Source organism: Nannospalax galili, unplaced genomic scaffold (assembly GCF_000622305.1).
Source record: "Nannospalax galili isolate Female #2095 unplaced genomic scaffold, S.galili_v1.0 scaffold664, whole genome shotgun sequence".
Lineage (NCBI taxonomy): Eukaryota > Metazoa > Chordata > Mammalia > Rodentia > Spalacidae > Nannospalax > Nannospalax galili.
Genome location: NW_008354274.1, coordinates 684,704 through 700,695, shown reverse-complemented (window position 1 = coordinate 700,695; position 15,992 = coordinate 684,704). Strand labels below are relative to the sequence as shown.

The following is a 15,992-nucleotide window of genomic DNA, read 5'->3' as shown; positions in this document are numbered from 1 at the left end:
AAGCCCTCTTCTGACCTCCGAGGCATTGCACGACATGGGTGCACTCACAAACACCCAGGAAATACACTCATACACATAAAATAAAAATAATTTTTTAAAAAAATATTTTAATTCCCTCTTTTGGTTGTTATTTTGACTTGTATTTTCCCCAAAACCAACAAGTCCATCTGGCCCCAGCTTGGTGCAAAGCCTCTCATTGCATTCCCTGACAGTCACCTGGCTGACCATGGCTTATACATAAGCAGCTGCTGCCGGAGAGCCTCCAGGATTTTCTGTGTGTAGCTGTGTGTGCAGTCCGTGGACAGGCTGTGTCTGAACAAGTACAGCTAGTGTATAGTGCGTGTGCCAAGCTTTCTTCGCAGAAATCATCCCCAGCTAGGAGCCCATGTGTCCTTTCTTTAAGATGAGTAAGACTTTACAGCAACATCGCCTGTATGCACAGGAAAACTACACTTTCCCAAGTCCCAGAGCTTTGAGGTTTTTCCTGCCTCATTCAGCATAGGTTTGGGGTTATTTTTTTGGGTTTTTTTGCAGTCCTAGGAATGGAAGCCAGGGCCTCACATGCGCTAGGCTGGTACCTAACTGCTAAGCTTCATCTTCAGTCCTTTTTCACTTTTTTTTGGAGCAAGGTCTCAGATTTGCCATCTTCTCCTGGCAGGGTGTCTTGTTTGCCCCTGTGTACGCAGGCTAGCTTGCCCATGAGCTTCCAGGGAATTCTTCTGTCTTCAATCTTCCATCTTGCATCTGCTTTTTTATGTGTGCTCTGGGGATCTGAACTCCAGTCCTCACACAGTAAGCCCTTTATCCAGAGCCGTTTCCCCAGCCTCCACTGTAGGGTTTTCTGTGTGTATGTTGCATGCGTGCATGGTTGGTTTTGTTTGGTTTTAGGGTTTTATGTGTTTGTTTGAGACAAGACGGGGTCTCCTTGTAGCCCCAGCTGGCCTGGAACTTGCTATTTAGAGAAGGCTGGGCTGGAACTCACAGAGATCTGCCTGCCTCTGCCTCCTAAGCGCTGGGACTAAAGGTGTGTGCCACCATGCCTTGCTCTCACCCTGTTTTTCTAAAGCAGTTTGCTTTTACAGAGCTTAGCCAGCCCTTTGTACAGCTCTGGTGCAGCAGCAGGTGGTGCTGAATTAAGTCACCTAGCTAGAACTCCTATACATGGCATGTGTAGTCATGGGAGCTTAGGGACGGACTGTAGAGCCTGATTGGCAGTGGAAAGCCAACTGCACACTCCTGAGCCTTGCACAGCAGTCTGCTATTATCCTAGCAATGGAGAACGTCCTACTCCCGGAGTGGTTCAGTGAGGACCGAGGAGGAAGCTCAGGGAGGATAGGGTATTGTCCTAGGCCCTTCTTCATGCTCGGTCTTGTTTGTTCTCACTGTACTAGAGGCTCATTGTATGTCTGGAAGAATCACTCTATATACACAACATCCGGGACATGAAGGTACTGCACACCATCCGGGAGACACCCCCTAACCCTGCGGGTAAGCCATTGGTAGGAGGAGGATCAGCCTGGCAAGATTGCTCAGCAGGTAAAGGTGCTTGTTTGCAGTGCCTGATGACCTAGTTGGGACCCTTGGAATCCATTGTAGAAGGAGAGAACTGACTCCTGCAAGGGGTCCCTCTGGCCTTTGTGCACTTGCCATGGCACACACGCCAAAATTAATGTACTAAAGATAACCACAGGTAAGTTTCCTCTCTGTGATATGAAACATGGTGATAGGAACCTGAGCGACCATCCTGCTGAGCCACCTCCCTCCCAGCCTGCCCTCCCTCTGGGCCAGTCTTGTGACCGTGTAAGCTCATTGGTTGGATCAGCTTTCAGACCAGCTTTATTGATCATTTCAAACCACAGGCTTTCATTGTGGTACTGGCATCACCCAAGATGGTAGCCTAGGGGTGCAGAACTTTAAAGAAAAGTAATGAAGGCTTATCAGGCATTTTTTTTATTTCTTGTTAATAGCTAAGTAAATGCTAACTCCTCTAACAGCCAGAAGGCAGGCCTCCTGGACTGGGTGTGCCTTAGGTGTCATTGTTTTTCCAGGCTTGTGTGCACTGTCGATAAACAATGACAACTGCTACTTGGCGTATCCAGGGAGTGCGACCATCGGAGAGGTGCAGGTCTTCGACACCATTAACTTGGTGAGGTCCTTATGTTCGTGAGTGGCACTCTAAGGTGTGTCTTTTTGTAGGGCGTGGTCGAGCACGCCTTTATTTGCAACACTCAGGAGGCAGAGACAGGTAGATCTCTGTGAGATTGAAGTCAGCCTAATCTACATAGCAAGTTCCAGAACGGGTGGGGCTGCAGGGAGACCCTGTCTCAACCAAAACAAAAAAAGATGTGTTTTTGCTAGAAAGGCATACAGTAGCATCTTTGATGTCCTCATGTCCTTGACTCAACAAGTACAGCTTTCCCTGCCCTTCTCTCTCAATAGCAAAGCAAGTCTGCGCAGACCTGCATCTGTGCCCATCACCATCCCCACAGTTTTGTGCTCCAAGGAAGCACTTCTCAGAATTCTAGTAAACTGTGAATTAACTGGTTTGCTCTTTGTGAAGTCTGAACAGGGGCCCCAGCCTGGTGAATTTACTCTTGGTGTTGACCGTGATGGTGTTCAGTGACAGCCATGGTCCTCACCACCTGGTGGCTGAGTGGTAGCACAGGGACAAGCCTCCACTGTGTGGCAGTCATGTTTGACTGTTTCTCCCTTTGCAGAGAGCTGCAAACATGATCCCAGCTCACGACAGTCCCTTAGCAGCACTGGCTTTTGATGCAAGCGGGACCAAGCTTGCCACTGCTTCTGAGAAGGTATGTCTGTTGGGGCCCAGGAAAGAGCGGGGGGGCGGGGGGGTCAGTGGTCTCCACAGACTTTCCTAATTCTGTTAATATTCCAAGGTACCAGGCAGGTTTTCATGTTGCCCAGTACACAAAGAAGCAGAAGGAGCCAGGCTGTGTGGAGCTGCCATGGAGTGAGTTAGACATACTGTTAGCTTTCTACCCTGGGATAGTGTCCCAGGTGAACAGCCTCCCTACCCCAGGACAGATGGCTTCTGATCATGGTTTCATGTTCTGTCAGTGGTCAGCTGACTCCACTCTATAGGCCTGTGACTTAGCAGGGAGCACATGGCAGAACAGAGCTGCTCACCTCACGGTAGTCAGGAAGAAGAACAGGAGGAAGGTGCCCATATCCATAACAGCATACCCTAGTGACTGCACTAACTTCCTCTAGGCCTTACCTCCCAGTGGTGTGGTCTGCCCCAGAATTGGGGTGACTAGAAGAGGCCAGGGCTCCCTTTGGCCCAGATGGAGCTGCCCCTGAAAATGGGCCACATGCTCACTCATTTGTATGTTGTGTGAAGGTAACAGAAAAGTCTACGTTCACTTGGCTAAAATTCTGTTTCTCTCTCTCTCCCTCTCTCTCCCTCTCTCTCCCTCTCTCTCCCTCTCCCCCCTCCTCCCTTCCCTCCCTCCCTCCTTCCCTGTCTCAGGGGACCGTGATTAGGGTATTTTCCATTCCAGAGGGACAAAAACTCTTTGAGTTCCGGCGAGGTGTGAAGAGGTAAAATGCCTCAGGTTGCCTGGGGGGTTCCATCTGGATTTTGGTTTTTGGTATCTGTGATATGATGAGGAAGCTTGAGGAGGACTCAGGAACTCCCCGTAATGTGTACTACAGTTCACCTTTCTGCTGGAATCAGCTCAGAAGGCAGGATAAGGATTTCTGTGAATGTGATCCTTCCTGGACAAGAGGGAGGCTGGAAAGGCTGTGCGTGAGGGGAGATGGTACCCAGAGGTCCAGGGTGCAGGGCAGCAGCATCACCCAGTGGGTTCCTCCTGCTTTTGGCCTCCTCTGCCCCTAGAGGTCCCACCCAGCTCCCCTTGCCTTCCTTGCTGCTGGAACACAGTGTGAAAGGACCGGGCTATGGCACCCACTACCCTGGCACAGGTCCCTAGGCCACCGCTGTGACTGGCACAGGCAGTGCATCCCTGAGGCTCTGGGTCTTACCTTCCTCCCCTCCAGTGGAAATGGAATAGGGGCAACTGCCTCCCAGGGCTGCACATTGAATGCTGGGAAGTGTTTAGGGTGCTTGTCCTCCATCCCCCATCCCTAATGGACCTGCCGCTGTCTGTTGTCACCTCTCTCTACTTATTGAGGTGTCTCCAGAAATAGAGCACATGTGTGTGTCTGTCCCCAGGAATGGTGGCCAACACTTGGGGGACTGAGGAAGGAAGGTTGCCTAGAGAGCTCAGCCAGCCTGGGCTGGATAGTAAGACTGTCTCAGAACACTAAGGAAACAAGATGTCAAAGCCTAAGTGCCACTGTCGTCCTTCAGGGACTGAATCAGGGTCTCCTTACATCACACCTTTCTAGATGCTTCTCCCTGGGCTCCTGCCTAGTGTCCAGTGTCTGCCAGGAGCCTCTCTGCCCCTTCATTATAAACCCTACACCCTTCCTAAATCAAATCATCTGTTTATGCTGCCAAGTTGAGATTGAGTGCCGGGCACAGCTCTCCTGAGGTGGACCTGGCTCCCCTGCCCATTGACGGGCTCTTAGACACCAGGCCAGAATGTGCCAACTCTCATCCTTCATAGTCTTCACCTTGGTATAGTCCAAGAGTCTGGGGACATTGGAAACTTATGTTGGAGGCACTGACCTACCTGTAAGATTTAAAGGGATTCCTTTGTATTTAGGTTCTTTAGTGACCTGGGAGATATGATTGAAAGGATTCCTCTAAAATATCCCCAGGGCTGCCAATGGACTGTCCCTCTGGTCAGGGGCCAGCATTTACCAACCTGAGTGCTGCAATTCCATCCTAACCCACCTAAAAACAGTCATATAGTCTTGATTCCTTTGTTATTGTTGTTTTTTCTAATCAGAGAAAACAGGTTAAGGACTTGTTCAAGAATTATTCATTAATACTTTTAAACTGAGCACTCAACAGGCAGAAGCAGGAAATTGATTGTTAAGTTCAAAACCAGGCTGGCCTGCATATCAAGTTCCAAGCTAGCCAGATTGACATAGCCATATGCTGTCTCAGAAAATAAACCGAAGAATTGTTCTTTCTGATCTTATCTCAGGCAGATTCCTTTATCCAGAGAGTTTCTGAAAGGGTGGACAGAGGAACAGGAAGGCTCTAGTGGGGCCAAGTGTGCCTGTGACAGGACTGTGACCATAGTAAGGAACCCCTGGGGAAGGGTCCCTGGGCCCCTCTCACACCTCCTGTCCCCAGGTGTGTGAGCATATGCTCACTGGCCTTCAGCATGGATGGCATGTTCCTGTCCGCGTCCAGCAACACCGAGACTGTGCACATCTTCAAACTCGAGGCTGTGAGGGAAAAGTGAGTCACAGACACGTTTTTCTAACATGGTGTGTTTGGGTACTGGAGATCAAACCTAGGGCCTTGTGCATGTTATAAGGGTATTCTGCAACCAAGCTAGCTGGTCCCAACTTTTTTTTTTTTTTTTTTTTTTTGTCTTTTTGAAATGGGGTCTCCCTGTAGCCCCAGCTGGCCTGGAACTCGCTGTGTAGACCAGGCTGGCCTCGAACTCACAGAGATCCGCCTGCTTCTGCCTCCCAAGTGCTGGGACTACTGGCATGCACTACCACGCCTGGTGGGCCCAACTTTCAACAAATATATAAGGGCTGGCAAGATGGCTCATTAGGTAAAGGTGCTTGCCACCAAGCCTGATGTCCTGAGTTCAATCCTGGGGTCTCAGCATGGTGAAAGGAGAGAACCGACTCTTGCATGTTTTTTCTGACTTCCACATGGTGAGCTGTGGCACATGCACATGCGTGTCTCTCTCTCTCTCTCTCTCTCTCTCTCTCTCTCTCTCTCTCTCGATTTTAAGTAAATTTATTAAAGAATAATTTAAAATAGAGAGATAGACAGACAGACCCCCCCCCGACCACCCAGAAAGGCACAGCACAGAGCCCCCCTGCTCTGCAGCAGCATTTCTGAACCTTGGACTGGTAGAGGGATGTGCTAAGTATAGATCCATCATGAGACAGGTTGTCCCATTTTTAGGATGTGCTGACAGGAAGGGTATGCTAAAGTGTGAGACCAACTCTCAGGGTCCCCAGGGTGTCTTCTGGTCAGTACCAGAGTGTCCCCACTCCATGCTCCTGTAGCAGGGGCTGTTAGAATCAGGCAGCCAGTGGAATGAATACCACATCTTTAACCTGCTCATAGGTCAGCAGGGAGGTGAATGACTTTCATCTTAATTTCGGAGCCACTGCAGGAATGTCTGGTAGAGGCTTCTTTTCCCTCCTTAAAGTTAATACTGGGGCTAGTGTTGATAAAGGCTTCTGTCCTGACTAAGAGTCTCTAACGTTAAAACATGCAAAGGATGAACAGTAGGGAAAGGCACTTATGCCAAACGTAACAGGTAACCTGAGTTCCATCCCTAGGATCTATGTGGTGGAAGGAGAAAACCGACCTCCACCCATGTGCATGTACACACACTAAGTAATTAAAGAAATGTGAAAAAGATGTCTCCATAGGAGACTAATTTGAAATGTACACAGAAAGATTTTAGAGACTCCTGCAATGGAGCAGGTTCCTTACTATGTGCTCTTGTGGTACACAGTCACTGGGGAGGGCATGGTTCCTCATTCTGACAGAGTACCCACAGGGCACTGCTTTCCTCCGCCTTCCCATGTGGTGTGGATTGCTGCTCAGTGATCCAGAGCTGGCTGTAATTCTTTGAGCACCCAGCCTCACATGTCTTCTGATGCTCCTTTCCAGGCCTCCTGAGGAGCCTACCACCTGGACCGGCTACTTTGGGAAGGTACTTATGGCATCGACCAACTACCTGCCCTCACAAGTGACAGAAATGTTCAACCAGGGCAGGGCCTTTGCCACCGTCCGCCTGCCTTTTTGTGGTCACAAGAACATCTGCTCCTTAGCCACGTGAGTGCAGACTGAGCCTGCCACCCCACCCTCTGCCCTGTGCACATCCAGGCAAGGGAGCAGAGTCCAGGTGCTGGATACTAGGCTGCAGAACTGTGTGTGACCCTGCCTGGTCTATCCATGCCTGAATTCCATCAAGGATTTCCTAGAATGGGCAGACCTACAGGCCAAAGACCTGGGTGCCTTCTATGTGGCATTCTTCCCTCAGAACCTCCCTCTTTCTGTATTGATGGGAAACATTAATCAGACAGGAAATGGCCACTGCTTAGCCACAGCATCATAGGTGAGGGGCGGGAGACAGACCTGGCTTGAGAACTAAAGTATATCCCTGCTTGTGCCAGCAGAAATTGTCTGTAACAGAGCTCTATGGAAAAAACTTGTCTGTCAAGATCAGTGACAGCAGAGTTCTATGACTCTAGAAATTCCTTATGCTGTTTTCATGTATGTGCTGCTAAAATGAGCCCAAGCATAGTTGAAAAGATCTATGAAAATACCCACCCATGGAGTGGGTCAGAGTTCTTGCTGCATATACCTAAGATCCTGAGCCCCATCCGCAGCACCCACACAAAAAGCCATGCTTGGCTGCACATGTACCCGTAACCCAGCCCCATGGGAGCAGAGACAGAGGGTAGTTGGGGTTTACTGGCCACCAGCCTAGATCCAGGTTCAGTGAGAGATCCCTGTCTCAAGGAAACAAAGCTGAGAATAACAGAGCAGGACACCTGGTGTCCTCCTCTGGCTTCCCCCATGCTTGTGGTAAGTATGCACCCAGTGACACACATGGAGAAACTGAGAGCCACCCTGTGGTGGGATTCAGCATGTGCTTGCACCCAGGACATCCTCGGCCTTGCCAGCTTCTTCCAGGAGCCACAGGCAGTCTTCCTCTGTGCAGACTTCATACCCAGCTCAGGATGTGCTCAGGATGCTCAGCATGTCCTGGCTTTGCTGGTTTCTCCACAGCCCAACTGAGATAGTAGTCTAGTAAGGTAACTTTTATGGATGTCTTGCTTCTAAAGTAAAGCTTTTTCTTCTCTAGAATTCAGAAGATCCCACGGTTGCTGGTGGGAGCATCAGATGGCTATTTGTACATGTACAACCTGGACCCTCAGGAAGGAGGCGAGTGTGCGCTGATGCGCCAGCACAGGTGAGGCAGTTCTCCATGGCAGCCTGAGGCTGTGAGCGCTGTGGTGGGTCTGTACATTCATTCCCTTGAGGCTTGTGTGTTGCCCTGTGCCACTGGCAAGCTTTGCTTCCCTATCAAGTTCATTCTGCTGGTACCCAGCGCCTTCTTCCATCCCACCCCTGACTGCATCCCACCTCGGGGCTGGGGAGAAGTACCCAGACTGGGATGGCTTGTGCTTGCAGACAGGGCACCCAGCAGACCCTTGCTCAGGGTGAAGTTAGGGTTTACAAAGTCAGGGCTACATGGTGAGTCTCTGTCTCCAAAAAAAGATTAATCTTATAACAACTCCAGAGAACTTGGTCAGCAAAATGTCCTAAGCCATGTTTGGTGTCCTGGGGTGAGCCACAGACTTTTGTCACCTTTCACTGCAGGGCTGGCACCTTATGTTCAAGCTGTAACCATGTCCAATTGTCCTTGTACAAACACTTGTTTTGAGACTAGGTCTTTCTCTCTAGCCCAGGCTGACCTCCAACTCATGGGAATCATCCTGCCTCAACCTCCCAAGTGGCTCATACTCCGCTAGACACTGAGTCTAACCTTGTCATTCTCTGTCTCCAGGCTTGATGGCAGTATGGAGACAACCAATGAGATCGTAGACTCTGCCTCTCATGACTGCCCCCTAGTAACTCAGACGTATGGCACAGCAGCAGCCAAAGGTGCTTATGTGCCCTCATCCCCAACAAGACTTGGTAAGGGGCAGGACGCCAACCTAGAAGGTAATTGAGTAGCAGCTCCTGAGTTCTAGTACTGAGTTCTAGTAGTATGTGAGCACCGGGGTTGCCACCTCCCACTGAGCCACAGGACGGAAACTATCCTCTTATATAAGCAGCTCTTGTACACTGGTGCTTCCAAGGCCTGTGACACTGAATTTATATTCAGTCACTATGACCGGTAACTTTAGCTCCATGAGAGTCACACTCAGTATGTCACCTCTGGGGAGAGCTCTACCAGGTACATCCCAGGCCTTTGCTTCTACCCATGGAGTTCTCAACAAAGACATAGTGCGCTGACTGTGCCATGTATGGGCAGAGGCCTTTTGGGCCTGTCTCCTGGACTCCAGCAGGTACACAGCAGAGTTCACTCAGACATAACCCTCGCTCCACCACACAGCTGACTCTCAGACCCTGAGGGGTTTGTTTGCAAGGCGGGCTGTGCTGATTCCCCATGTGGTAGAGCAGCCCTGTCAGCTGTGTAATGTGCTAACTGGTGGTGCGCTTGCACATGCAATGTTGCCTTCTGGAGTCCCATAAAGACTGCTTGGTTGAGAGAGTACAGCTGTGTGTTCAGTAGCTACTATTAACTGTGTAGGCCTTGTGCTGTGCAGATGTATGCTGGGAAATGAGTGGCTTCATCTTGTACTGCCTGAGGCAGCAGAGACCTAACTCTCCTGAGCAGTAGATTGGAAGGTCTGAGTGCAACCACAGCTCATAACCAAACGCAGTCTCCTGGACATAGCTTGCTATTGCTGGATCTATAGTTAGTCCAGCTTTTTAAAAAATTTTCTTTAATATATTTTTATGTATATGAGTGTTTTACCTGCATATATGTAAGTACATCTGCATTGTGCAATGCCTGTGGAGACCAGAGAGGGCATCAGATTCTCCAGGAACTGGAATGACAGTTGCTAGCCACCATGTGGGTGCTGAGAACCAAACCCAGGTCCTTTACAAGAGCAGCCACTGCTCTTAACCACTGAGCCGTCTCCTCAGCTCCAGTACAGCTTTTTGATGGTGACACCCTTGTCTCTCTGCAGCCTACACAGATGACCTAGGTGCAGTGGGTGGTATGTGCCTGGAAGATGAAGCTAGCACCCTGCGCCTGGACGAAGACAGCGAGCATCCTCCCATGATTCTCCGGACTGACTGACCCTGACCTGTGAACTCTGGCCTGGGATGCTGGCCTGGCAGAGGACTCATGCATTGCTGCTATGAACTTTGACCTGAATTAGGGGAGAGGATGGCAGAGACTTTCCAAAAAAGATTGTAGTGATAGTTAACTGTTGGGAAAATACACTATTTTCACTTTAGTGGTTAATTCTGCTTATGAATTTTAGCTTTTTCTCTCCCCCCCTTCCTCTCCCCCTCCCTCCCTCTTCCCTCCCCCTCTTTGCCAAAATTAGCTGTTTGATGAAGTCCATGGTGTCTCCTCGCTTTGCATGCATGATGTACCAAGCCAGTATAGGAGAGCTAGCAGCCACTCTGCAGCAAACCGCAGTTCTCGGGTCTAACGTCTACATTGAGGGGTGTGAGAGAGCAGCAGCATGCAGTGGTGCTGTTCTTTGAGGCTGGTTCTTCAGGGACAGCCTAGGGCTGTGCCCTGACTGGGACCCATCAGGGTACCAGTGGACAGTGGCCTCCATCAGGAGTCCTCTTGCCCTGCAGCCCCACCTGAAACCATTTCCCCCCATTTTATTTTATGAATTAAACTCTCCAAATTGGATCATTCTGAGACTCCCTTCCTCCACAGTGGGCTTGTCCCTGGTAGTGCACCCCATGGGCATCTTGCAAGGGAGAGAAACGGTTTCTACCTTTCTACCTGCCTTTCTCACAGGCGAACTTCAAGACACCCCAAGAATCTGGGAAAGTGATTGTGTCATTAAGTGCTCTATCTCTATACTTACCATCACATAACTGTGACTTGGTTTTGGTATTTTAAGGAGAGTTTGTAGCTACACAGAAAAACACAAAGGTAAGATGCTAAGATGGACTTGGTTGTCTTCCAGTCCAGAGCTTCACTGTCTGCCAGACTCCTCCCTCCTCAGAAGTAGCAGCGACGTGTGAGATGCCCAGGAGAGAAGCCAGTAGACACTCCTCGCCAGGGTGATGTGCCTTTTCTGTATCAGTCTTTCAAGTGTGCATCAGAGTGATGGAGGCTAAGGTCCCAAGTTGTGATATCTCCCTATCTTCCATCGTCTTGATTTTTTGGTGGGATTGAAGGAAGAAGGGTCTCACATTACAGCCCAGGCTGGCTGGAACTCACTTGGCAGCCCAGACTGGTCTGGAACTTGCAGCAATCCACCTGTCTCAACCTCCCAAGAACTGGCAGGCCTGCACCACTATGCCCAGCTCCTTTTTCAGTTTTGCAGAATTAAAACAACTCACCTGCCTCGACTCTCTACATTGCAAGCAGAGACCCCAAGCAGTACAAGTTCCAGGGACGTGAACTGGAGCTTGTGGCACAGAACACCGTGGCTCTAGGGTAGGGCCTCTGCAGTGGAGGACAATGAGTGCAGAAGTGCCCACTCGTCCCAGCCTAGTCAGGCTTCTGGGTGTGGACAGGAAGGACTATAGGTAGCTGACTTCAGGTCAGGCTGGTATACATGGTGGACTATTTCTAGAGGGTGCCAGTGACGGGACAGACCCACTGATGTCCTCTCTTGTTGCTGTTCCCAGGCTACCTCCCTAAACAGGGGTACCCACGGACAAACCTGTCTGAGCAGCCATGCCAAGTGCATTTTCTTTTCATGAGAAAGGGATGGAGCTGCGCATACCAAGCTGTCCTTAGAAATCTGGCTGTGCTGGACTCCTTGGACCCCAGCAGAACCCTACCTGGCAGTCTGGCACAGAGGGTGCTTTGCTGGAAGAAGGCCTTCGCTGGACAACCCCTCTCCCAGAGCAAGGCTTGCCTGTCCCCTCAAGCTGGAGCGTACAGATGGGAAGAGGCTGACAAGTCCAAGGAGACTTGGACCCTCAGCTAGGGTTGCCTAGAACCAAAGAGCTAACCAGATTCTGGGGCAAAATGTGACTTGTGTGGTGACTTAACATAGACTCATGCTGTGTAGTTTTGGGATACCATTTATTTGCCCGGTTTCATTCGTCTTCCACAGTCAGTAGACTAAAAAGATGTGGAAATTCATTTCCTCACTTGAAAATTTGGTCAAGGAAGACAGCCTCCAGTGTCCTGAGGCCATCTGCCTTCCAGTCTATGATCTTGCCAGGGCTGGACTGACCTGCGTCAGACCCGCCCAGTGCAGCCCATAGAGGGAAGACTGCAGGTTCTCCCTTGAGAAAAGCAAAGGGTTGGTCTCTGCTGACTGAGAGGGAAGCCACTCTGCAGTGGGTGCTTACTAGTGGGACTCACCGCCATGTCAGAGCCAACTGAAGAAGGGCCCTGAATTGATGGAATACACACACTGGATTGCTAACTCCCGAATCCCACACTGGTGGTCCTTTTTATATTTTTTCCCAAAGTTCAAAGAATTTTGAAGCCAGGTGTGGTGGTGCACACCTGTAATCTCAGCACTCAGGAGGCGAATGCTGGAGGATTGCTGTGAGCTTGGGGCCAGCTTGAGCTACAGAGTGAGACCTCGTCTCAAAAAGCCAAAGGGGGAGGAAAAACATGGGAGTGAGAAGTTTTGAACAGATTCCTAGACTGGGACCAAAGATTTTGTATTTTCTAGAATGGTTGAACCAAGATGGAAGTTGGAAGAACTGAACTCACTCCCTCATCCTGTCCTTGCTAATGGGGTGAGCCAGTGGTGGTGGGAGCCTGGGGATAGACTACAAGAGGACCTCACCTCACAGGGCTGTTGTGAGGCATATCGGTGTGTCCTGTGAGCCCAGCATAGAGCCTGGTCAGCAGTGGGTTTCAATAAACACTAAAACTGAAATGTCTCATGGAATAAAGTGCATGGCTTGGTTTCTGTTCAGTTCTGCCTACAGAAGTAGGTGGGAAAAGGGTGTCATATTTGAGGGTGTGTGGGGACCTATCCTTGCCTGTCTCGGTCCTTAGCACCAAGAAAATTGGTAGAAACCAGATGTAGTGGCAGGTGAGTTCAAGGCCAGCCTGGTCTACATAGAGAGTTCCAGGCCAACTGGGGCTACAAGGAGACCCTGTCTCAAAAAGACCAAAAAAGAAAATTGGTAGAAGACACGAATCAGTCTCTGGTGCAGCATGGGAGAATCCCCTGCTGGGCTTCTCCAGGCTGTGCTTGTCAAGGTCTGAGACCACAGGCCAGGGCCTACCCCTGCCTAGCCAGGAGAGGCTGACCCTCACCTTCTTGGGCTCTACCTGGAGCTGCCCAGCCCTGGCCCCAGGAGTTTTGAGGCTGCCACTCCACACCAAGAAGGATGGGGCAACTGAATTTTCACTTTTGATTTCAAGTCAGATTCGACAGAGTGGTGTGTGTGGAAAAGCCTGAATGCTCTGGTCGCAACTCAACTGAGCAGGGAAACTGTTTCTTACTAATTGCTACTATTTGTGATTTCTTGTTTTGTTTTTGAGATAGGGTCTTGCAGTAATTAGCCTAGGCTGATCTTGGTCTCAAGATCCTTCTGCCTTCTGAGCACTAGAATGGCAGGCCTGCAGCACCACAACCAGTTGTCTGTGCTTTTCATAATGGCGTTTGCATAAAGACCCATGGGTGCATCTGTCCACTGCTCTCTATATAGCTCTGGCTTTCTGCGTGTGGGGAATGACCAGGTCACTTGTTCCCACAGTTGACAGTGGCCAGTTGAAAACTCAAAAGGCTACCTTGCAAGTAGCCTTGAGGTGGACGGTCAATGTGGAAATATCTGCCCCCCTGCCCTGTAGTGTCCAAAGTGTGAGGAGGGTGTGGTGCCAAGCATACGGATTTTATTTTTCTTTCAGTCAGGGTCTCACTGTCTAGACCAGGCTGGCCTGAAACTCACAGAGATCCCCCTGCCTCCTGAGTGCTGGATTAAAAGTGTGCACCACCACACCTGGCCCCACACAGACCTTTCTGATGTGTATTTCAGTTCCTGCCCCACCATAGTTCTTGCCAGTCTTGTACTACGTTCATTCTGTAGATTTTGAGAAGCACAAAGAAAAAAAACAACTACACCGGACTTTGAGGGATAATCGGCACTTCCCTCCCCTGGTATCTGATGAGGAAAAAAATTGGAAAAATTAAATCTTTTTAAAGCTGGACATTTAAGGGGATGGCTCTGACCCCTTACCTCACACTTCTACTGTTTCTTCACTGAGTCACAATTTATATTCCTTTTTTTTTTTTTTTTTTTAAGGGTCTCCCTGTAGCCCCTAGCTGGCCTAGAATTCACTATGTAGATCCAGCTGCCTGGATCTCAGAGACCCATCCCCCACCTCCACCTCCTGAATGCTGGGATTAAAAGCATGTGTCACCACACCTGGCATTTACATTTCCTTTTAAGGTGAAACTACGGCAGGTGCTAACTATGTGTATGTACACACACGTTTGTCTCTCCAAGACAGTGTGACCTGCGCACTGACTAGCAATTCCTTCATCCCCTACGGTGGTGCATGCCTGCAATCCTAACACTAGGGAGGTGAAGACAGGAGGATCAGAAGTTCAAGGTTATCCTCCACTATGTAGGGAATTCAAGGCTATCTTGGGCTGCATTAAGATCCTGTCTGCAAACAAAGGGAGGCTGGAGAGATGGCTGTGGCTTAGAGTATGCACTGCTCTTAGGACCCAAGTTCATTTCCCAACATGCCCATGTCAGGCAGCTCACAAGTGCCTGTAACTCCAGCTCCAGGAGATCCAATGTCCTCTTCTGGCTTTTGTGGGCACCTGCACTTGTGTACACACTCCCAGACAGACACAATACATAAATCCTTTTTTTTTTGTTTTTTTTGGTCTTGTGATGGTCTCTGTAGCCCCAGCTGACCTGGAACTTGCTATGTAGACCAGGCTTCTCTCAAATTCACAGAGATCTGCCTGCCTCTGCCTCCCAAGTAGCTAGGATTAAAGGCATGCACCACCACGCCTAGCTATAAATCCTATTTTTAAGACTTTTATGTATAAGAGTGTTTTGCCTGCATGTATGCAAATGCACCACATGTGTGTAGGCCAGAAGAAAGTGTCAGATCCCCTGGAACTGGAGTTACAAGCAGTTATTAGCTGCCATGTAACTGCTGGAAACCAAACCCAGGTCCTCTGCTAGAGCAAGTGCTCTTAACCCATGAGCCATCTCTAGCCCCAAATAATAAATCTTTTAAAAGACAAAAGGTCCTATATCAAATCTGACCAAAAGTCCAATCCCATGACATTTTATAACTATGTTAAGAAATGAATACTGAGGGACTGGAGAGATGGTTCAGGGGTTAAGAGAACTGGCTGCTCTTGCAGAGGACCCAGATTCAGTTCCCAGTATCCACATGGTGACAGCCATCTGTAATTCCAGTTCCAAGGGATCCAACGCCCTCTTCTGGCCTCTGTGGGCATTGTACAATGCGGGTGCACTTACATACATGCAGGCAATACACCCAAACACAAATAACATAATAAACACCCGCCTTTAATCCCAGCACTCGGGGGGCAGAGGTAGGTGGATCACTTGAGTTCAAGACCAGCCTGGTCTACATAGTTCCAGGACAGCAGGGACTACAGGGAGACCCTGTCTCAAAAAGACCAAAAAATAAATAAATACCAAGCTAGGCATGGTGATGTGCACCTTTAATCCCAGCACTTGGGAGACAGAGGCAGACAGATCTCTGAGTTCAAGACCAGCCTGGTCTACATAAGAAAGTTCCAAGGCTATGTGGTGAGACCCTGTCTTTAAAAAAAAAAAAAAGGGCGGGGGGGGGAAGGAAAGAAAAGAAAACAGACTGGAGAGCTGGCTCAGTGGTTAAGAGCACTGACTGCTCTTGCAGAGGACACAGGTTCCGTTCCCAGTACTCACATAGTGCCTAACTGAAGGACCCAAGCCCCCTCAAATGATGGACCCAAGTCCCTCCAAAATGATGGATTTAAACTAAAATCCCCCAGGCCTGAGAAAAACTATAAGGAAGTAAAAATGAAAAATAATTCTAACTGCTAAGAACAAGCTGAGCTGACCTTTTTCATGCTCCCTGCCCAAGCTGGAACGCCGCTTTTCTGCTTGGCACATAGCCGCCGCTTGGCTTTAAAAGAAACCTGTGAACTGGGCTCTGGACTTCTGTCCTCCGAGTAAGGTGGGA

General features: G+C 49.5%; 1 protein-coding gene across 8 annotated transcripts in view; it reads left to right on the top strand.

The window, feature by feature from the left end:
• Wipi2 (WD repeat domain, phosphoinositide interacting 2) overlaps window positions 1–12,706 on the top strand; it is a 37,341-nt gene extending 24,635 nt beyond the window's left edge. The window contains exons 4-13 of one of the 8 annotated variants that reach the window (XR_003846822.1): window positions 1,392–1,536; window positions 2,049–2,146; window positions 2,718–2,810; window positions 3,491–3,561; window positions 5,231–5,338; window positions 6,746–6,910; window positions 7,947–8,054; window positions 8,652–8,809; window positions 9,847–11,291; window positions 11,486–12,706. Coding sequence is in view for 6 of the 8 variants with exons in the window: in XM_029555123.1 (XP_029410983.1) it covers window positions 1,392–1,536; window positions 2,049–2,146; window positions 2,718–2,810; window positions 3,491–3,561; window positions 5,231–5,338; window positions 6,746–6,910; window positions 7,947–8,054; window positions 8,652–8,809; window positions 9,847–9,959 (1,059 nt within the window). In the remaining 2 variants the exon portion in view is untranslated. Of the gene's footprint in view, window positions 1–1,391; window positions 1,537–2,048; window positions 2,147–2,717; window positions 2,811–3,490; window positions 3,562–5,230; window positions 5,339–6,745; window positions 6,911–7,946; window positions 8,055–8,651; window positions 8,810–9,846 lie in introns of all 8 variants that reach the window. The other 7 variants (XR_003846821.1, XM_029555125.1, XM_029555124.1 and 4 more) reach the window with 7 other exon arrangements.
• Window positions 12,707–15,992: the final 3,286 nt, after the last annotated feature.